The sequence below is a fragment of the Lissotriton vulgaris genome, chromosome 8, assembly GCF_964263255.1.
Source record: "Lissotriton vulgaris chromosome 8, aLisVul1.2, whole genome shotgun sequence".
NCBI lineage: Eukaryota > Metazoa > Chordata > Amphibia > Caudata > Salamandridae > Lissotriton > Lissotriton vulgaris.
The window spans coordinates 482,789,305-482,811,897 of NC_141696.1; the positions used below are offsets into that span (position 1 = coordinate 482,789,305).

The 22,593-nt window shown below is 48.0% G+C and overlaps 1 protein-coding gene across 9 annotated transcripts in view; it reads right to left on the minus strand.

Annotated features, from left to right (window-relative positions):
- Positions 1-707: 707 nt before the first annotated feature.
- LIMS1 (LIM zinc finger domain containing 1) overlaps positions 708-22,593 on the minus strand; it is a 407,029-nt gene continuing 385,143 nt past the window's right edge. For 5 of the 9 annotated variants that reach the window (XM_086934296.1, XM_086934298.1, XM_086934297.1 and 2 more), the window contains exons 10-11: positions 8,799-8,992; positions 708-1,735 (exon numbers count right to left, since the gene is read on the minus strand). In XM_086934296.1, coding sequence (XP_086790422.1) covers positions 8,845-8,992 — 148 coding nt within the window. In that variant the 3' untranslated portion in view covers positions 708-1,735; positions 8,799-8,844. The remainder of the gene's footprint in view (positions 1,736-8,798; positions 8,993-22,593) is intronic. The other 4 variants (XM_086934299.1, XM_086934300.1, XM_086934295.1 and 1 more) reach the window with 1 other exon arrangement.

The window sequence follows — 22,593 nt, forward strand, 5'->3', positions numbered from 1 at the left end:
AAAATCTTTTTCAGCAACGTTTCCAGATCTATTTAAGAACACGGACATGTGGGGAGTAAAAGGTAGTATTTCCATTAAAGGAGGCATTCAGAGTGTGGTGGGAATACTTATGTGGTAGTGCCACACTTGGAATTACCAATACCCAAGTTACTGGTAATTTAAGGATGGTTAAATACATATGATTGTCTGTCCCGAAAGGTGCCCTTAGAAATAGCTAATCACCTAAGGAATCATTATTTTTATACAATGCTTACAGCCAATAACAACTGCCTTAATTCCCAAAATGACAAAGCCTGTGGTGCTGATGAATGGATGTGATCTAAGTGCTTGAACACATCTGTTTGAGTCTTAGAAAAAAAAATTAAACCCACGACCAAGAGGTACGTGAAATTATTTTCTAGTTAAAAAAATGATGATAGAACAAGTTTTTTTTTTAAATTCTGCATGGATACACTCAATAACAGACTGTTGTAATTTCTGCATTACACTTTTGTTCAAAATCATGACTCCACAATGAAAATGGCTCCAGCCCCACTGGGGTTACGATAAACTGAATATGCTACAAGAAGCAGGTACACGTACAGTTTCTGGCATCCTTTTCCGTCAAATTAAATTCACTTGGCACGAAGGATGTTCAGAAACAAATATTGTTGCTACAGGTAAGAGTTACTATTTCTAGGGCACCGAACCACCCGGACACTGAACTGTCTGACATGATGGAATGAATTTATTCACCAAGAGGCAAGTAGTTCAAAACACTTATTTTTAACACAGCAGTAAATCATTCACAGATCTCCTTTTGGAATATCATAAAATCTGTTTTTTATATATCTAATACAAAACAACATGGACTTGAAATGATAATTATGATACATGTGTTAAAATACATACATACATAACCTGGAATATAATGAAGCCACTGTGACATTCTACATAAACCAAACAAATGAGAGTACAAATTCAAAACAAAAGAGCAAACAATGTAAAAAAGCATATGCATGAAGAAGCCAGGATTCATTGACACCCACCATAATGCTGAACGCTCAATAAATGCTATGTAAGGGTCTAATATGTATATGCATGTTGTCCGTTTTATGATATTAAGTTTGATGTGCTATTACATCACATTTTCTTCCTTTTGATACACTTCAAGGCACTAGGATCTGCGCTATTTGTACAAAGGTATAAGAATTCTCCCACTATACGAGGACAAACATGTTAATTACATACAATTTGAAATTCAATTTTGCTATGTTTGCTGCCTTTTCCTACATATAAAGTATTATACTTCCAAGCACTATAGGAATAATTTGAAAAGACAAAGTGAGATACTGTTTACTTAAATCAGTTATATAAATGTTGCTGCTGATAGGATAATTGATGACAAAGTAAAAATATAAATGCAAAGGTTTCTGGGGAAGTAGGATAGTAAAACAGGTTTTCAAAGTGTCGCAAATTGAAGCAGCAAAGATAGAATGTGTCAGAAATAAGTTTTCTGTTCGGACCGTAAGTGGAGGTCACGGCTTCACCACATAGAGCACCATTTTGAATAGGGTCAGTAGCGTTGTTTGCGTTTCAATCAAACAACACTCTTCCAGCATAGAGGCAAGAGCAGAAGCACTATTTCCTCCCCAATGTGTCGGACAGCTTCTTGAGTCGCTTCTTCAACTCCAACGGGAACTTTTCATAACACTTCTTGCACACTGGCTTCATATCAAACTCCACAAATTTGTTCCTAAATACAAGAAAGATTTATTTAAAAATGTTCTTATGGCTTATTGTATTGCTTTGAGGTTCATCGATTAACAGGTCCCAGTAGCACCCTCATTTAGGCCATTTAAATGGCCAGGGAAATGGGAGCATGCAGAGGGAAGTTACAGGCAAGGCAATGGGTTTACCATCAAGACTCAAACAGTTGAAGACCCGGTGGAACTCAGACACAGTCTATTTAGAGAAATGGCTTCTCGCTCACTCAAATTAAGTGAGACATCCTTGAAACATGCCTGCCTATATCAACATTATAAATAACTGCACAGGTGACCACTCAGGTGCCTTATCATAAGAGCAGATCTGTGTAGATCCAAGGCATGTTTTTGGCAACTGCTAAATATCAAAACAAGCATTTGCAATGCAATAGGTCTCGCATTATTTAAGTTTGAGCTATTAGCATTGTAAATGGCAATTGTTTTTTGCTTTATGCTATAGTTTTTTTTTTACATAAAAAGCTTCATATAAAATATGTTTTATTAAAGTTATTTATGCAGTATCTAAATTTTGTTTGCATAAAACAGTATAATAATATCTTAGTAAAAAAGTCAAATATTTTAATGGAAATTCACCAAATGTTCATTTATGTGTTGGTTTTGAAAATAGCTAAATTAATAGCTTTGTCATTTACAATGCCAATAGTTATAACTTTCGCAAATGTGACACCTATAGCATTTGTAATGCAACATTTGTATTTACGTGACTTAGATGTATTGATATTACAAATAACAATGGCTTTTAATTTTTTTTAATACTTAATAAAAGTGATTGTAATTTATAATGGCAATAGCTTAAACTTTTGTAAATAACTTTTGTGAAGATTATGTTCAGTGTATTTTATTGTAACAAAATCCAAGAACAGAAGTGAAATATTAACATCTTTTTGTGACATTTGTAATAAAGCTTGAAACATTGAGAGAACATATTTGTGCTGTGGTGGTGCTGAGTGATGCTGTGGTGGTGCTGAATGGGGCTGTGGTGATGCTGAGTGATGCAGTGGTGGTGCTATGGTGGTGCTGTGGTGGTGCTGAGTGATGCTGAGTGATGCTGTGGTGGTGCTGAGTGGTGCTGTGGTGGTTCTGAGTGATGCTGTGGTGGTTCTGACTGATAATGTGGTGGTGCTGAGTGACTGTACTCACTGTCACTCTGCACTCACTGTCACTCTGCACTCACTGTCACTCTGCACGCACTGTCACTCTGCACGCACTCTGCACTCACTGTCACTCTGCACTCACTGTCACTCTGCACTCACTGTCACTCTGCACTCACTGTCACTCTGCATGCACTCTGCACTCACTGTCACTCTGCATGCACTCTGCACTCACTGTCACTCTGCACTCACTGTCACTCTGCACTCACTGCCACTCTGCACTCACTCTGCACTCACTGTCACTCTGCACTCACTGTCACTCTGCACGCACTCTGCACTCACTGTCACTCTGCACTCACTGTCACTCTGCACTCACTGTCACTCTGCACTCACTGTCACTCTGCACTCACTCTGCACTCACTGTCACTCTGCACTCACTGTCACTCTGCACTCACTGTCACTCTGCACTCACTGTCACTCTGCACGCACTCTGCACTCACTGTCACTCTGCACTCACTGTCACTCTGCACTCACTGTCACTCTGCACTCACTGTCACTCTGCACTCACTGTCACTCTGCACTCACTGTCACTTCGCACTCACTGTCACTTCGCACTCACTGTCACTCTGCACTCACTGTCACTCTGCACGCACTCTGCACTCACTGTCACTCTGCACTCACTGTCACTCTGCACTCACTGTCACTCTGCACTCACTGTCACTCTGCACTCACTGTCACTCTGCACGCACTCTGCACTCACTGTCACTCTGCACTCACTGTCACTCTGCACTCACTGTCACTCTGCACTCACTGTCACTCTGCACTCACTGTCACTCTGCACTCACTGTCACTCTGCACTCACTGTCACTTCGCACTCACTGTCACTTCGCACTCACTGTCACTCTGCACTCACTGTCACTCCGCACTCACTGTCACTCCGCACTCACTGTCACTCTGCACTCACTGTCACTCTGCACGCACTCTGCACTCACTGTTTCTGCACGCACTCTGCACTCACTGTCACTCCGCACTCACTGTCACTCTGCACTCACTCTGCACTCACTGTCACTCTGCACTCACTCTGCACTCACTGTCACTCTGCACGCACTCTGCACTCACTGTCACTCTGCACTCACTGTCACTCTGCACTCACTGTCACTCCGCACTCACTGTCACTCTGCACGCACTCTGCACTTACTGTCACTCTGCACGCACTCTGCACTCACTGTCACTCTGCACGCACTCTGTACGCACTGTCACTCTGCACGCACTCATTCTGCACGCACTCTGCACTCACTGTCACTCCGCACTCACTGTCACTCTGCACTCACTGTCACTCTGCACTCACTCTGCACTCACTGTCACTCTGCACGCACTCTGCACTCACTGTCACTCTGCACTCACTGTCACTCCGCACTCACTGTCACTCTGCACGCACTCTGCACTTACTGTCACTCTGCACGCACTCTGCACTTACTGTCACTCTGCACGCACTCTGCACTCACTGTCACTCTGCACGCACTCTGCACGCACTGTCATTCTGCACGCACTCGTCACTCTGCACTCACTGTCACTGCACTCACTCTGACTCTGCACGCACTCTGCACTCACTGTTTCTGCACGCACTCTGCACTCACTGTCACTCTGCACTCACTGTCACTCTGCACTCACTCTGCACTCACTCTGCACTCACTGTCACTCTGCACTCACTGTCACTCTGCACTCACTGCCACTCTGCACTCACTGCCACTCTGCACTCACTCTGCACTCACTGTCACTCTGCACTCACTGTCACTCTGCACTCACTGTTTACAAAAGCATTAAAAGTCGATTTAGTTAGTTGTGTGCCTTGTGCAAGAAAGCTTAACTGTGCACTCACCCAGTATGCTTTCAAACGCTCATCAACATCAAGGTTGTCACTGTATGTGACCTTTTTCCAACAAAATACCAAGCCTCATAGGTTAAAAACACATTTATCCCACATCAACTACGTGCAAAGGAAAAGTAATGTATGTTGTACGTCTCTTAACAGCAGCTAAGTGGCCCCATTTCAAGTATGACGCCTTAAGCAAGTGCTGGCTGTTGTTAAGTCAATAATAAGTAGCATTCGGGGATTTGTCTTAACTTTGGACGTTTGTAAAACTCCTGAAAAGTGCTGGTGGTTAAACGACTAGGAGTGAAACTCTGCCTGTGATAAATAGGCAGGATGTTGTCTTTGTCTGACATTTATGTGGGAAAATCTGGTGTTGTATGGAAGCTTGCACTGAAAGAGCTTTGGCTATGTTTTGTAGCGGATAAAGCAGTCACAAATCAAAGACCATGTGCTTAGCGTGTATGTAAAACTCTGAGAAAATGACAGGTGTAAAAAAAGAACAAACGGAAAAGCGTTTTCAATCTGTTATTATTAACTCATAAGTGACGGTCAAAGTGTTCCGGTAATAATATTGTTGTTGTTCCAAATTGAGAAGTGGGCCATGAATGACGAGGTATTTTACTACAATCATTCTTATCTAATAAATATTTTAGCGCCTCGCCAGGGATAATTAGCACTATATGTAGTAAATACTCACAGCCCGGTCGGGGTTCTCGAAGCGGTGCGGTGGTCGGTCTCGAACTTTGTGAGACTCAGACTGCTGCTGTTCTTAATCAGCTGGATTTTCTGATCGCTGCCTGTAAATCGCTCTTCACTGCAGCGAATCCACTAAAGAGAGGCCATGGCGGTGGTGCTCGTAACTAGTATATTTTTCTGTACAGCGCGGGGACTGGCTGAAAAAGATTCCCAGGGCCGTCATTAGCGCTTTCGCGCGCTACCAGATTGACGGCCCTGGGATCCACATACACTGTAGGCCGAGCCCTGCACCACCACTAAGGTAGGTGGTGCAGTATTTGCAAGCATGTGCGCTTGCACTTTCCAACACGTGTGCAGTGCCAGCTGCTCAGTTATAGCCGGACGTCGGGGGTGACGGGTGACCGGCTTGTACATCACTGTCCCTTTCAGTCCCGACTGACTCCCTACCAAAATCCTGCGCAGCCGCCGCCCGCAACTTAGTGCCGCCTGGGGCGGACCGCCCCCCTCGCCCCCCCCTAGCTACGCCAGTGGCTGGAGGGGACGCGCGCATTTTTTATGCAGCGTTTTGCGCCGGCCTGCGACCAGGAAGTCAGGCAGGCCGGGCGGGACAACCGGAAGTAGGAGGGCGGGAGCCTACCCCGCCTCCCACGGAAGAGCCGCGATTGTTTGGCGCACCGGAGCAGGCAGGAGCCTACCCTGCGCCCCGGTGCCGAAGAAGGGAAGAAGAGTCTTGCTGCCGGTGGGAGCCGCTGCACTGAGGATGCCGGTGAGTGGGGCTTCGCCTTGTTGGGGGGGGGGAGCATCTGTGTGCGCGCGCGGCGGCGGACTGTGTATGTGTGTGAGCGTGCATGTGTGTGTGTATGTGTATGTGTCCTGGAGTCTGTGTGTATGCGTGTGTGTGACGGGGGGGGGGGTTGCCTGTCTGGGTGCCTGCGTGTCTGTGTAAGTGTAAATGCGTGTGCGTGTGTGTGGAGCCGAGAGGAGAGGGGCTGGTGTGTGTGGAGGGGTCTCTGTGTATGCGTGTAGGTGACGGGGGTGTGCGTGTGTATGTGCGCATGCGTGAGTGCTGTGTATGCGGTGGCTGTGATGTGCGCATGCGTGAATGTTGACGCGCGTGCACGCAGCTCAATCCAGCCAGGATAAGCTCGTCACAGTTTCTTGTCCCTCATTCCCCCGTGTCAGGCAGCTTTAAGTCTCCAGCCTGGACGCATCCTTCGGATGCGATGTCCAGGCGAGACCTAAACATGCAACATTGTGAAGAGAGACCCGTGGTGTTACCAATCCAGCCTGAACCATAAAAATGGATTACAGTGTGCATCCACTTCATTATCAAACAAACCAGCGGGCCATCAGGAAGGCATGTCCCAAAAAGCACCATAGCGCTCTACAAATATTTGTCCAGAGCTAAGTGCAATGCTGAAATTGCAGAATGGTTTTATCCTCTGCACTCCCCAGTTTTAGCTCGGTTCTGGAGTATTGTGTCAAATTTGTTGTCTCATTTGCGGAAAGCCATTTTAAAGAAGTGTTGGCTCATGTGTGCAGTCACATTGAGACTTTCATTGGATTCTAAGGTGTGGTTGCCTAGACTCTAATAACCTATTGCGCTTGCGCCGATCTTGGCAACATTAAATAGGGCGAGAGCATAGGCTTTCTTCATGCTGAAGAAGAACTGGCTTCAACTACCGAGTAGGCTGAGTAAAATTGAAATACTAATTTGATTCAAGTTGGTAAAAATAGCAGTCTGTTGCAAGGTGCTCGGTAAACAGAACATCATAGTGGGAGACTACAAAGAATTTTGGCCCTTTACAAACACAAAGCAAGGAGGTACTACGGCTAATCTGATGACATGCAAATTGGCAGAGGACCTAGTTTTAACTTTTAGAGACCTCTACTACAGTTTCTATGTATCCCTTGAAGTACATTAGTCATTTAACATCTTGCTATTTCCACCACAGCCATATTGAGTGAGGCCCTCTAGGCACCAGATCTATGTGCTAACTAATTGGGAGAGCAGCAAGAAACACCTGATGCTTTGATGAGAAGGATCGTCTTTCCAGCTATGGTTATAAACATAATTTTGATTAATTTGGCAACAAAAACGTAGCGAGTCTTTGCTATCACATCTTCTGGAAAGCAAGGTTGTCTCCAGAATTTACTCAAACAAGGTTGTTGGTAGTGTAGAAGCAGTACCATAAAGTAAAATGTCAGTAATTTATGTGTGACTTTTCGATTGTCAAAAACAAAGCCATGGTGAAAACTAAAAATATAATATGATCTAAAATACTTTTTAATGCACATCTGTCAAATTGTAGCTGGCACTGGTAGAGAGGAGTGCAACACAAGCGATACCTACACGGCCTAACAGAGTTAATTCTACCTTTTGATGGGGTTACTCCTACATACTAGTATGTGAAGAACTTTGCAAATTAGAACTTGTGTTAAACTTCTTTTTTATTTTAATAAAGGAAAAATCAGGAGTAAGATTATGTAGATGATAAGCTGTTGCCATAAACCACCATGCAGCTCTCCAACCATCGGCAGGATGGAATACAACATGAAAGGATGGTATCTACTATTTCATAGTGTGTAAGGGTGTTTAGAATAGTTTATTTAAAGAGTGAAATGCTATTAGGGCCGAGTCAGAGTATTCAAAATTACAGCATAGAAAAGATAACTGAAGTGTATACCCAACCATAGCACGTAACCACAAACTAAAACATGGAAATCACTTAAATGTTCCATGTGAATTTGAGCGTTCCATAGTTTCAAAACTTTGCTTTCATTCCAAGAATACCATACACGTGTAAGTATTTGATGGGGTTACTTAACTACAAACGTCTTTATAATAGGTATAAGATAAGATTATCAACAAGAATACCAACGTAAGAAATGTTAATGGAAAAGAAAAAATGTGTCAGGCGATGAAAAGTCATCAGTGGTTGAAAGTCAAAACTAAGATCCCTTTTGTTGAACGGAGATATCACATCAAAGGTATATGTGATTTTGTAGGAAAATTAATGTTTGGGTGCTTTTAATAAACAAAACTCTATTCTTAAGGAAACAATCGTCTAAATGTGGCAACTTATATATTTTGCAAAACTGACATTTCCACAACGCCAATTGCATGTGGTGTTTGAGACGTAGTTTAAAATTTTAAACAAATCCTAAATTCATTATAAAAAATTATTAGCCATTGCTAGTTGTACAAATGACTTCTTCTGAAAGTTTATATGCACAACCTACTTGTGTTAGCAAAAGTTTCATTCCCAATTTAAAATGCAAACACTTCACACTTAAAACGGATGCACTTTTCAACCTCTGACTGTTATGACACATGCAAGAAAAACAAATGCAGGTCCTGAAACAACTAACCAAAAGTGAAGATGTGAGAAATGGTGACCAAAAGAGGAAGAAAAGTTTACAAACAGAGTGGCTTTTTCTTTTTCTGCTTGTCCTTATCCTTCGCTTCACGCTCACGTTTGGCAAGCCGGCGCTTAAACTCCTCAGGCATGTTCTCATAACAATGTTTGCAGACTGGTTTTAGGTCAATCTCAACAAATTTATCCCTTTAGACAGGATAGGAGAGACAGAGGAAAGAATAGCAAAGAGTTAAAGAGTCACAGGAATAGCAGTTATGGACAGAGAAGAAACACTTCCTTGTTATGGTAACCTACAGTAATACTCATGATCATGTTCTAGTGAAACATGGAAATCCCTCATTGCAGAGTTATGATCCTACAATGATCGACTAAGATCCTGGAATTCTTTTTTTTTTTTTTTACAACAAATTTTATTGAGGTTTTGCAACCAACAGGGTGAACCACCCCAATATTCATACAATTCATAGATTATAGGTACATAAGCTGCTGGTGTGGGTAGCAGTTGAGGATCTGTACAACGTTCGAGTCAACAACCCCCCCTACCGCCTCCCCGCTCCCTTGCACCGCACTTCCCACATGAAACACTATGTATGCGTATAAATGTACAGGCATACCTCTACGCTGGCCAATCCGCAAATTAAATTGGAGAGTCATTAATGACGAGTCGGTCGATAGGGTCTGGATTTACCGACGATGGAAAGGTCAATGTCCCGATATTCGGCCCACTTAGTCCAGATCTTCCCATGCTTTTGCGGATAATCCAGAGCCTGAAACACCGCCACTTCGGCTGACATACATTTATCTAATGCAGATTTCCATGCCGCCACCCCCGGGGGAGGAGGACTTCCACTGCTGAGCTATGTCTCGCTTGGCTCATGTAAGTCCTAGAAATAGTAAATGTATTTTATATATGTTCCCCCCAATATCTTCCGTACTGTGGAGAAGGGTTAATTGAGGATCTGCTGGGAGGTCCCAGCCTAGCACTCGCTCCAGACAGGACAGTACTCTCAACCAAAAATGTTGTATTGCAGTACAGCCCCAGACCGTGTGTAGAAAGGATCGGTCTTCCGACTTGCATCTGAGGCAGGTGGGGGATGAAATGGTCCCCATCTTCCAGAGACAGAGGCGGGTATATTATACAAAATGGAGATATTTGAACTGGATCAATCTATATCTTAGAGGACACCGCTGAGCCCCCTGGGGCTGGCGAGGGCCTCAGTCCAGTCATCGTCCGAGAGGGTCGGTATGTCTGCCTTCCAGGCTGCCCTCGTCCAGTGTAAGTTTGTCTTGGAATGTGTGGTCAGTGTGATAGAATTCACTTTTCGATGCCCCATCCATCCCTATCTACATATGTGAGTTAGCATCATGTGTCTATCTGATGAAGGAGTAGTTTCTGTCCTGTAACTCCAGTTCTGTAGTAGGGGTATCTCTGTTATAGTCATAATCTAGTGAATAGTCCCGCCCATGTGCGTGGACCCCGGCAATCAAAAATAATCTCTTAAGTTGTCAAAATAATGCAGAAACTGCAAAGACACTTAAGAGAGAATTTAAAGACAAATAATGCAGCCTATATCCACAGGCTACACTGTCCAGTACTTCAACTAGAAATTCCACCAAAAACAACACCACAAACAGAACAGCCTGCTAGTTTCTACCATAGAGAAACCTGCCTCCCCCAGTCAAAGCCTCAGGAATGATAGAGAGGAAGGTAGGGACAGACAAGCCCCATAGGCTGCCATTATGTGGCTTAAATAGGATACTGTGCCTTTAAGAGAACCTTCCAGACTTCTCCCAGTATCCCAGAATGCATAGCAGGTCCAACTTACTTTCAGTTCTTTTTGAAGGCGTAAAAAACGCCAGACCTGTAGCATTGTTTACATGAAGAATTCTCCACCGGGGAGGCGGGAGGGCGCTTATGACTATAACAGAGATACCCCTACTACAGAACTGGAGTTACAGGACAGAAACTACTCCTTCTGTAGTAGGGGATCTCTGTGTATAGTCATAATTTAGTGAATAGAATGGCAAGCCCATCCCCACAACTAAGCGGCGGTGGAGAGTAAATACCTAATGCCACTATTGTGCGAACAAATTCCGCAGCGAAGCCTGTCCAACCTGAGCGTCTGCCCTGGCATCCGTGTCCAGGCAGTAATGCTTAGCAAAGGTATGAACCGACTTCCAAGTGGCTGCCTTGCAGATTTCAGCAATCGGCACGTTACGGAGCAGAGCCGTCGTGGCAGCTTTGCCCCTGGTGGAATGAGCCTTAGGCTTACCTCCTAAGGTCTTCTTAGCTTTCTGATAACACAATTGTATGCAGGACACAATCCACCTAGAGATGGACTGCTTAGAGGTCGCAAGACCTGTCCTGACCGATCCATAATTGATAAACAACTGGTCAGACCTACGAATATCTTTGGTTTTATCCAGATAAAATTTCAACACCCTCCTGACATCCAGAGAATGGAGAGACCTCTCCGCTGGGGATGAAGGGTTCTGAAAAAACGTAGGTAAAGTTATAGTCTGGTTGACATGAAAGTCAGAAATAACCTTGGGAAGAAATTTAGGGTGAGTACGCATAACAACCTTAGCAGAATGAAATACAGTATAAGGTTCATTACAACACAACGCCTGAATTTCACTCACCCTGCGGGCCGATGTAATGGCCACGAGGAACTCCGCCTTCCAGGACAGGTGCTGCAACGAAGCCCTATGAATAGGTTCAAAAGGCTCCTTCATCAATCTGGACAGCACCACATTCAATTCCCATGAAGGCGAGGGAAGCCTGACAGGAGGGAATACTTTCTTCAATCCTTCCAGAAAATCTTTGATCACGGGGATCTGGAAAAAGGAAGTCTGTGAAGGGCATTTCCTGTAGGCAGTCAATGCAGCCAAATGAACCTTAATGGAATGCACATTAAGGCCAGACTGCGCCAAATGCAAAAGGTAAGGAAGGATGACATCCTCCTTACAGGTCGTAGGATCATGGTTCTTAGACTGGCACCAGATACAAAACCTCTTCCACTTGTAAGCATATGAAGTCCTAGTGGAGGGCCTCTTGGATTCCTTCAGAATGTCCATGCAATCATCGGGCAGATTAAGATGGCCATACTGCACTATCTCAGGAGCCATGCCGCCAAACTCAAAGACGAGAGGTTGGGGTGTAACATCCGTCCCCCGAACTTCGTGAGAAGGTCCGGCCTGCACGGCAACCGAATGTGAGGAAGGATAGACCGGTGAAGTAGGTCCGTGAACCACCACTGCCTGGGCCACTCCGGGGCGATGAGTATCATCCGAGCTCTGGACCGGGCCAGCTTGATGAGCACCGCCGGAATCAGGGGAATGGGAGGAAAGGCGTACAGAAAGTTGTTTGTCCAGTCGATCCATAACGCATTCCCCAGAGTCCCTTTCTGGAAGTACCTGGAGGCGAAGTCTCTGCACTTGCTGTTTTCGGCGGTGGCGAACAAATCTACGTCTGGAGTTCCCCACCTTGCGAAGACTTCTCCTAGTACTTCGTCGTTTATGACCCATTCGTGGTTTTCCTGAAGCAGTCTGCTCAGTGCGTCTGCCTGAACATTCTGCACACCTGGTAGATGGGTGGCCGTTATCGTCAGTCCTCTGGCCAGGAGCCAGTGCCAGATCGTCTGCGCCTCCTGTGACAGAGTGCGCGATCTCGACCCCCCCTGCTTGTTGAGGTAATACATCGTGGTGGTATTGTCCGTCTGTACAAGCAGAGAGTTGGTCCGGAAGGACGGAAGAAAGGCCTTCAGCGCCAAGTGAACAGCCCTGAGTTCCAGGAAATTGATGTGATACGTGGCCTCCATCGGTGACCACGTGCCTTGAATCTGTAGAGTCCCGGAGTGCGCTCCCCAACCCAGAAGAGACGCATCCGTCACGACAGTCTGCGTAGGAATGTCCTTGTGAAAGGGAACCCCTCTGAGGAGATTCTCCGCCGAACACCACCACTTCAGAGACTGAAGAGCATGCAGCGACAGGCGAACCTTGTTGTCCCAAGATCCTTTCCTCTGATCCCACAGGTCCTCCAAGCACTCCTGCAACGGTCTCATGTGCAGCCGTGCGTGCGGCGTCAGGAAGATACAAGAGGCCATCGATCCCAGTAGAGAAGACACCGTCCTCACTGTTGTAGATGGAGTCGTCATGAGAGCCTGAGCCTTCCGAAGGAGTGATAATCGTCGCTCTTCCGAAGGAGACACGCTTGCTGACAGCGTATTGATGGAGGCTCCCAAGTACTGTATGCATTGGACCGGAGTCGGTACAGACTTGGCCATGTTGATGTGCAGCCCCAGCTTGTTCAGGAGAACGCACGTCTTCTGGAAGTGTGCTCGCGCTTCCGAGAAGGAGGATGCCTTGATCAACCAATCGTCCAAGTAAGGGTAGACGAACACCATGTTCTTCCTCAGGTGTGCCGCTACCACCGCCATGCACTTCGAGAACGTTCTCGGCGCAGACTTCAGTCCGAATGGGAGTACTGTGTATTGATAGTGATTGGTGCCGACTTGGAACCGCAGGAACTTCCTGTGTTTGTGTGCAATGGGCACATGGAAGTAAGCATCCTGTAGGTCTATAGCGCAAAGCCAGTCTCCCTGTTGCAACTGAGGGTAAATCTGGTGCAACGACAGCATGCGGAATTTTTCTCTGCGAATCCATTTGTTTGCTTGTCGCAAATCCAGAATGGGCCTGAACTCGTTCTTGTCCTTCTTGCGAACCAGAAAGAACCGGGAGTACAGACCTCTTCCTCTCTGAGACAGAGGTACGTCTTCTATCGCCCTTTTCCTCAACAGGACATCCGCTTCCGCCTGAAGCTCGCGCAGCTGAAACTGCGAGCTGACCGGGGGAATAGCTGGAGGAGGGCTGGTGAACCGAAGACTGTATCCATTGCAAACAATATTCAGCACCCACTTGTCCTGAGTAATTTTTCTCCACTCTGCCAGAAAAAGTTGGATGCTTCCCCCTACCGGAGTGGGTAACGGATCCGGGGGAAGTAAGTTCCTAGGGCCTAGACCCCGCCTGGCCCTTGGGCGCCAGAGCCGACTGCTGGCCTCCTCTGCCCTTCTGCCGCTTCTGGAACGGCTTACGGAACGGCTGCTGCTGTTGCGAGTGCCCCGAAGCCTGTCCTCGTCCTCGGCCTTGTCCGCCGAACCGCCGTTGGAAGGGGCGGTACTGCTTCTTGGTCTCTTTGGGCTTCTCCAGGCCGACAGCCGTCAGGGTTTCGGCTTCCGCCTTCATGCGGGCCATTTCATCATCCGCATGCTTCCCGAAGAGGGTCTCACCGGAGAACGGCAGATTGGCCACCCTCTGCTGTGCGTCCGGTTTCAGGGACGTAAGTCGGAGCCATGCGTGGCGCCGTTGGTTGATCCCGTGGCAGAAACCGTGAGCCGCCAACAGGGAAGAGTCCGCAGCCGCGCTGATTATCTGGTTGGCCACCAGCATCCCCTCACTCAGGACTTCCATGAAGTCTTCACGCTGCTCCCGAGGCAAATGCTCCGCAAAGCGCTCGAGGGAGTCCCAGAGGGCGCGGTCGTAACGTCCTAACAGAGCCATGGCACTCGCCGCTTTCATGGATGTCGCGGAAGTTCCACAGACTTTTCGCCCCGCCGAGTCCATCCACCTAGACTCCTTATCCGGGGGAACCGTGGAGGTCGGAGTGGTGGCATGCTGTTTGCGGGCCGCCGTGACGATGACGGAGTCAGGCGGAGGCTCCGCTCTCAAAAAGGCCGGATCCGAGTCGGGAGCCCGGTACTTCTTTAGTAATCTGGACGGGGCTGCTCTCGTCACCGCCGGGGTGAGAAACAGAGCCATAGCCGGTTCTTCCAGGCCCGGCACCAAGGGCAGGAGAGGACGAGACATGTGCCTCTGATGTAGAGTCTCGAAGATGACAGACGTCTTCGGAGTAGGCACTGTCAGTGTAATGCCTAGCTTCGCCGCGCCCCTCAACAGGACGTCCTGAAAGGCAACCAGGTCATCTATCGGGGACACTCTGGTGTCCGGCGACCCCGATAGAGTAGGGGAATAGTCCCTGGTCCCAGATGATCTCGTGTGAGAGCGAGATTCGCGCCTCCTATGGCGGGGTCTCGACCTCGTGGAAGATCTGCGCCTAGAGCGAGAACGAGACCTGCCAGCTCTTGGGCGCTCCTTCGGTTTGCGAGGAGGGGTCTTCCGTGGTTCCTCACGGGGTCTCTTCGGATCCTCCCGGGGTTTCGGTTTCGGGGTCCCCTTGGGAGGAGCAGGCAGGGACGGCAGTGAAGTGGACCTCGGCGGAGGAACCTTCGGCTGCGGGGTGGGCCCATGCGGAGGGACCGGAGGTGGAGAAGGATCCCCCGAAGGCAGTGGTGGTTTGGGCGGAGGGTCCTCCCTAGGTACGGGTGGAGGAGTAGGAGTCCTGGGCCGAGATGGAGTGTACACTTCCGAGTACACCGAGCCCGGTGACCCTTTAGGGGACGGGTGCGGAGAGCCATCCCCATCCGCAGGCGACCGCTTCCTCTTGAGTCCACTGGAAGCGGCGTGACTCCTGGGACTAAAGCCCCCTCTGTGTCGTTTTGGAGAGGGTGACCTACTCCTCGACGCTGACCGCTGTCCGCTGGACGCAGAACGACGCTTCTCCGGCGTCGAATGGCGCTTCCTGGACTCCGGCGTCGAACGTCGTCCCCTCGACGTCGACCCTCTCCTCCTCGGCGTCGAACGCCGACTCCTCGACGTCGATCTCCTCTTCCACGACCTCTCACGTCGCCCTCTCAACGTCGGGCGGTCCGCCCTCGACGTCGACCGCCGTCGTCGTCTCGATGTTCCCGACGTCGAGGAGCCCCTCGACGTAGATCGGCGGTGTCGCCTCGACGGCGAACGACGGTGTCGCCTCGACGACGACCAACGGTGTCGCCTCGACGGCGAGCGCCGGTGCCGCTTCGACGGCGAGCGTCGATACGCGTCCCTGCACCTTCGGCGTCGGTATGAAGACCTCGACATCGACGGAGACGATGACGTCGACGGCGGCTTTGACGTCGGCTTCTCCTTCATCGTCGAGCCGTCACGCCGTCTCGACCCGGAGCCCCGGGGAGAAGGGGAGCACGCCGTCGTCATCCCTCTCGACGTCGTCGAAGCCCTCGACGTCGACGGAGAATGGGATCGTTTGCTGGACTTCCTGCCCCCGGGGAGCCCCCCAGGGGCCTCAGCAGAGGCAGAGGGATCCCTCCCAGGCTGCCCAGACCCACCTGCAGCTCGTAGACGCCTATCCTCCAGGCCAGCCAGCCTGATCTTCAATCTGTCCCTGAGGGTCCGAGCAGAAAGCTGCTGACAGATAACACACTCCTCAGGGCCATGATCTTCTGGAAGGCACACGATGCAGACATCATGGGGGTCGCTTTTGGCCTTCTTCCTCTCACATGCTGGGCACTTAACAAAAAGGCCAGGCATTTCGGAGCCCCAAAACGCCTAAAAAACAGCACAAAAGGGAGAAGAGAACACCAAGCAGTAACTGCAACAATTTTAAAAGTCAAAAGTGCAAAAACAATTTCAATAAACCCTTGAAAAAGGGAGAGCTCAATGCCAGGGTCCTGTAAGCAGGAGGCGGAAAAAAGAACTGAAAGTAAGTTGGACCTGCTATGCATTCTGGGATACTGGGAGAAGTCTGGAAGGTTCTCTTAAAGGCACAGTATCCTATTTAAGCCACATAATGGCAGCCTATGGGGCTTGTCTGTCCCTACCTTCCTCTCTATCATTCCTGAGGCTTTGACTGGGGGAGGCAGGTTTCTCTATGGTAGAAACTAGCAGGCTGTTCTGTTTGTGGTGTTGTTTTTGGTGGAATTTCTAGTTGAAGTACTGGACAGTGTAGCCTGTGGATATAGGCTGCATTATTTGTCTTTAAATTCTCTCTTAAGTGTCTTTGCAGTTTCTGCATTATTTTGACAACTTAAGAGATTATTTTTGATTGCCGGGGTCCACGCACATGGGCGGGACTATTCACTAGATTATGACTATACACAGAGATCCCCTACTACAGAAGTATACATACACGTTTTGAATTATTCTTACTCCTTATATGATTATTCATTTATATGTGTGATGATATTAGTTTTCTTAGCTTAGCTCGTGTGCCTCCATTTTGTGTATTCCTCTGTGCCTGCGAGTCGCACTCGCTCATCCACCCCTCACGTAGGAATAGGAAATTCACTGATGCAGCAGTTTTCGTTTCTCGGCTAACTGTGGCCGAAACTAACAAGTCTCTTATCAGTAATGTTCTCATGCACCAGAGACGCTGAGGCTCAGCTCCGCGGCCTTGGGCAAAGATAGCAAATGTATCCCTTGCAGGTGCAGATGCCTTTTTTATGAGGACATTGTTCCTCTGCCTGGGTTTCAGTAATTTTCCAGAAGGGGCGTACCCTAATGTACTGTACCACATTATAATGTATTGCTGTGATGATATGAGTTAGTCCTCTCGGCGCACTCTTAGGGGTGAGGTCGGACAGGGCCCTCTCATATGGGAGTTTGAGGCCTAATAAAATTACTCTGTTTATTCTTCTCTACTGTCCGGCTGACTTCTTACTGAGTTACTATAGGTGAGTGTGGTAAGTCACTCGGGTGGATTTGAGCCACGCTTATCAGATGGCGCCCGAACAGGGACCCTGCGATAAAGATCTTTCTCACCCGTAGGGGGGTAGCAGAAGACCGGGGTCCCGCTGGTCGGCACGGTGGGTCCGGGTACCCATCTGATGCCGAGCTTGGTTCTCGCAGCGCTGCCCCACCCTGCTGATCGGGAGAGGTCCCGGTTCGGATCTTAACCCTTTCGATGCTGATGACGAGCTCAGCTCGTCATGATGCACGGTTGAGCTGTGCTGATGACGAGCTGAGCTCGTCATGAACAATGGTGATCAAAGCTTTCCAGCACACGGGAAAAATATGCCTAGCAGCCAAGGTGTTAAAGCCAGGGTCCAGAAGGCGGAACCTGGAGCTGACCGTGTTGGTCCTGGCAGCCGGAGGTGGAGAACGGTAGAGGTCGGTACCGCATACGGAAGGTGAGTGGTCCACCTGTTGATGTTTGAGGAGCTGGAGTGCTCCGGGAGACTAGGGTGTCTCCAACGGTTTGAGGAGCCGGTGCGCTCCTGGGGCTAGTGTGCTCCGGGGAACTCAGAGTGCGAGTAGGCGCTCTGACAGACTTAATGGGGTTGGGAGAATATTTGTGTATATAGTTTGTAGTAATCTGACCGGGTGGTACTATGGTGAAGGCGTGGCTCATTACGGGTAGACTCTGGAACCTACCCTGAACACCTAGAGTGGTGGTTCAGTGGAGGTGAGTCCTGGGTCTCCTGTGGTAAAGTGCGCAGTGATCCGTAGTGCCGCTCGGGTGGCGGATGTGTTCTCCATCCTCAGAACAGATAGTGTACTGTTCGGTCTGCGGTAAGGTCCAGGTTCCCCAGGACTTGGTCGACGGGCCTTGTCCCATTTGGTAACACGTGTTTGGAAGGATTTATATGTGTAGGATGTGTATGTGTGTGTGTTGTTCCCCAATGTATATTGTATGTGTGTGAACGAGCCACGGGTTAGTGATTAGAGTTAACGAATTTTGTGAGGAAGTGTTTTATTTTACACCAAAGTAGAGATGCCGTGTTTCAGTAAGTTACGATGTTTTGGGTGTTGTTGTCGTGTATCAGACTCTAGACTGGCTGAGAGCCAACCTGCACCTCCGGAGGGCACTCCAAACTTTGATATGTACGTCAAACACGGATTGCCCCCGATCCGGTTTGGCACTCTATGGCACCGATATACCGCTGATAATGTGGATTTGCAATGGCCCTTGACAGGTTCCTTCGAGGTAGCTAAATTGGATTATTTGCAAGATAAATTATTTGCTAGGCGCAGTCGTCAAAGTATGTTCGATTCCTTAAGAATGTGGCAGAAGGAAGTTAGGGAACGTAAGTTGAGAGAGGAGAAAGCGGCGCTAAAAAAGGCAGCACAGACAATGGCGCAGAAAGCGAGAGAACACACAAAGAATGAGAATGAGCAACGTTTGGAGCGCGCAGATAGGCTTTGCAGGTTGAAAGAAAATAAGTTACGTAGTACGTGAGGATGAACAGGATGAGATGGAAGACATTTTGAATACTCGACCCCCTCCTCCCTATGCCCCGCAGTCACTGTATCCTACCCTACCAGGTCCTGCCTCTCCTGATGGGGTTTCGGGTTCACAAGCGAGTGCCCCACACCAGCCCGGCGCAGCGATTTCTGCCTCCCCATCATCATTGGCACCCCTCGTTTCCTTACTTCCGGCCAGTTCACCCGCTCCCTCCCAATTTTCACTAGCACTCCCTACCGTCTCTGCCAGCACTACCCCTAGTCAGGAGTTATTAACACTGAGTAAAGGCGCAGGCAGCGGATTGCTTTCGCAGGTACGAAAATTGCTCACGCGTTCTACGGTTGGTTTGGACGAGAAAACAGTGGTGGCCAATCAGGCCTGTCAGTGGGCTAGGAATAACATTTATTAGTTTGAAGACATTTGGTCCACAATGAAAGATTTTGAGCCTTTGATGCAGCAACATGCTTTGTGGCACATGTCAAATATAATAATAACGTTATGGGAGCAGGGGTACGGAGGTGTGGCTCCAGCGACTTTATGAGATATAAAAAATGGAGCCTACAGAGCTAACACTGGGGTAAAGGAGGTGATGCGCAGTTTGCGAGCCATATTGCAGTATAGAAATGAATTACCCTCTGCAGGTACACCACATTTTCCTGGTATACATCCGATGCGTGAGGTGCACCCTATCTTTCACCCCGAGATACCCGAGGTGGTAGATCCGGTCACGAATGCTGTCACCAAGGCCCGCGTGGACGCCCATTTTCAGGAGCAGTGGGTATATACACCATGGAAGAGAAGTGAGGTATTGGCCTTGAAGGCTCAGTTACCAGACTCTAGAAAGAATCCGACTTCATATTATAAAGAGCTGAAGGAAGCCGCGTCTTCCACAGTAATGACTTTGGCCGATATTGAACTGTTTTTCGGACTTCTGGTCCCAGTCGATGTGTGGCGGCAGGTGAAGGGTACGGATCATGTGGAGGAGTTGGGTGGTACGTGGTCGGAGTTGCAGGACTTGGACAAGGAACGTAAGCCAGGGGAGAAGCCAAAAGTTGAGATTCTGGCGTTACCGGGGCGAATTATTAAGTATATGCACACCCTTATTCCCCCGAAAAAGGTGGACTGGGACAAGTTGACTGCATGTAGGCAGAAAAAGGATGAAGCAGTCTCTGATTTCTTTACGAGGTTTGAGGAGACGTTTATGGATTTCAGTGGACAGGATGTGTCACAGGACGGAGGGTTGCGACTCTGTTAATAGGTTTGTAATGAGGAATTAGTTACTTACCTGTACACTATAGTTCTCCAGTATTATCTTTCATAGATTCACATGCTTGTATCTTCCCCGTCGTCATTGTGGGAGTCTCACGGTAACAGAATGACCAAGCAGTATCATAGAGAAGAAAAACTGCATAGAAAATCCCCATAGGGACTGTAATATTTGGTAACCAGACCATTTCCTTGTTTGGTCCAAAAGTCAGCCAATCAGCATTGCTGCCCTGCCCTCACACTCCCCAGCAGAAGCTTCCTGCCTCAGATTTCCGTCCCCGAGTCAGAGACATGGATAATACCGAAAAACAGGATCTGTCTGAGAAACGGGGAGGCGGGCGGGCGCATGTGAATCTATGAACGATAATACTGGAGAACTATAGTGTACAGGTAAGTAACTAATTCCTTCTCCAGTATTACATCTTTCATAGATTCACATGCTTGTATCAGAGTAGTAAGCAGTGCTCACAAATTTGTAGCATTTCCAGGACAGAACCCAGAAGGAAGCTCTGCATCAAAGCAATGGTAGAACAATACAGATCAATATAGTACTATATGTGCATATATATATATATATAATATATATATATATATGTACAAACATAAATCAAAGTATTGCTTAGAAAAATCATCAGCCAAGTAAAACATACCTTACTGAAATAGGCGCTTCAGAACAGCTTGTCCCACTGCCGTGTCCTCTTTCCACGCAGTGTCTAGACATTAGTGCCTTGTAAATGAATGCACGCTCTTCCACGTCGCTGCTCTGCAGATGTCGGGCAGCGACACTCCTGCGAACAAGGCCATTGAAGTCACCATCTTCCTTGTGGAATGTGCATTCACTTTAGAACAGAGCGGCTTTCCCGCTTTCTCATGACATTTCAGGATAGCTGATGAAATCCATCTGGCAATACTCAGTCTGGACAGAGGAAGGCCTTTCCTTTGACCCTCGAAAGCAAGAAATAATTGTTTGGATTTGCGGAATGTCCTTGTCCGTTCAATGTAGAACTTCAAGCATCTAGAGATGTCCAGAGAGTGCAATGCCCTTTCTGCTTCCGATGAGGGATTGCTGAAAAAGGTAGGCAGAATGATAGGCTCATTGAGGTGAAAAGACGTAGGAACTTTAGGAATAAAAGATGGATTTGTCCTTAATATAACCCTGCCCTCGCGAAATTGTAAGAAGGGCTCTTCCACTGAAAAGGCCTGAATTTCGCTAACCCTCCTTGCTGATGTTAGTGCAAGCAGTAAGGCTGTCTTCCAAGATAGGAACTGTAAGTTTGCTTTGTGTATAGGCTCGAAAGGTGGCCTCATAAGTTGAGATAGGACTGTATTGAGGTGCCACGGCACTCGTGGACGCCGGATGGGTGGATAAACTCTAAAAAGTCCTTTGATAAATTCCTTTATTATCCTGGAAGACCAGAGGGATGGCTCGTTTGGCTTCCTCCTGAAGCGTGATATTGCTGCCAAGTGCACTTTGACCGAGGCATGCGACAGACCTGCCTTAGATAGTGACAGCAGGTAAGGTAGGATACCTTCGGGGTGTACTTCAAACGGATGTAAGTTTTGACTGTCGCACCAGTGGCAGAAACGGGTCCATTTCGCTGCATATGTTTTGTTTGTTGACATAGCTCTGGCTTGCGAGAGAATATGCCTGCATTCCTGCGGAATGTCTAGGTTTTGAAATTCCCGCTCATGAGGTTCCATGCTGACAATTTTAGTGATTGCAGATCCGGATGCAGAATCTGACCGTCATTCATGGAGATGAGGTTCTGGAATGTCGGAAGCTGGATCTTGCTGCCCTTCGACATCTGAAGTAGATCTGAAAACCACGCCTGCCTCGGCCAGGCTGGTGCTATCAGTATGACATGGCACGGTTCCAATCTCATCTTGCGAAGAACTCGCGGTATCAATGGAAATGGAGGGAACGTGTAGGCAAACCTCCCTGTCCAGTCCATGTGGAATGCATTTCCCTTGGATCCTTGCTGATGGTACCTGGACGCAAACTGAACGCACTTTGAGTTGTTTCTTGTTGCGAACAAGTCTAATGTGGGAGTGCCCCACCTTTGAAACAGGTTGTGAAGCTGAGTGTCGTGCAGTTCCCACTCGTGCGTCACGTTGGAAGTGCGACTCAGGGCATCTGCAAGTATGTTGAGGACTCCCTGTATATGTTGAACTTGAATTGAAATGCCGTTGGTTATCAGCCATTTCCAGATTCTTTGCGCCAATGTCGACAGCTGTTTGGATCTTGTTCCACCCTGTTTTAGCAAGTAAAACATAGTCGTGGTGCTGTCCGTTTGGATAAGTACCGACGATTGGCGTATCCTGGGAAGGAATGCTTGAAGCCCCAGAAACACCGCTTTGAGCTCCAACATGTTTATGTGAAGCTGCGCTTCCCAGTCTGACCAAAGGCCCTGAATCTCCAGCTCCTGAAGATGCGCACCCCATC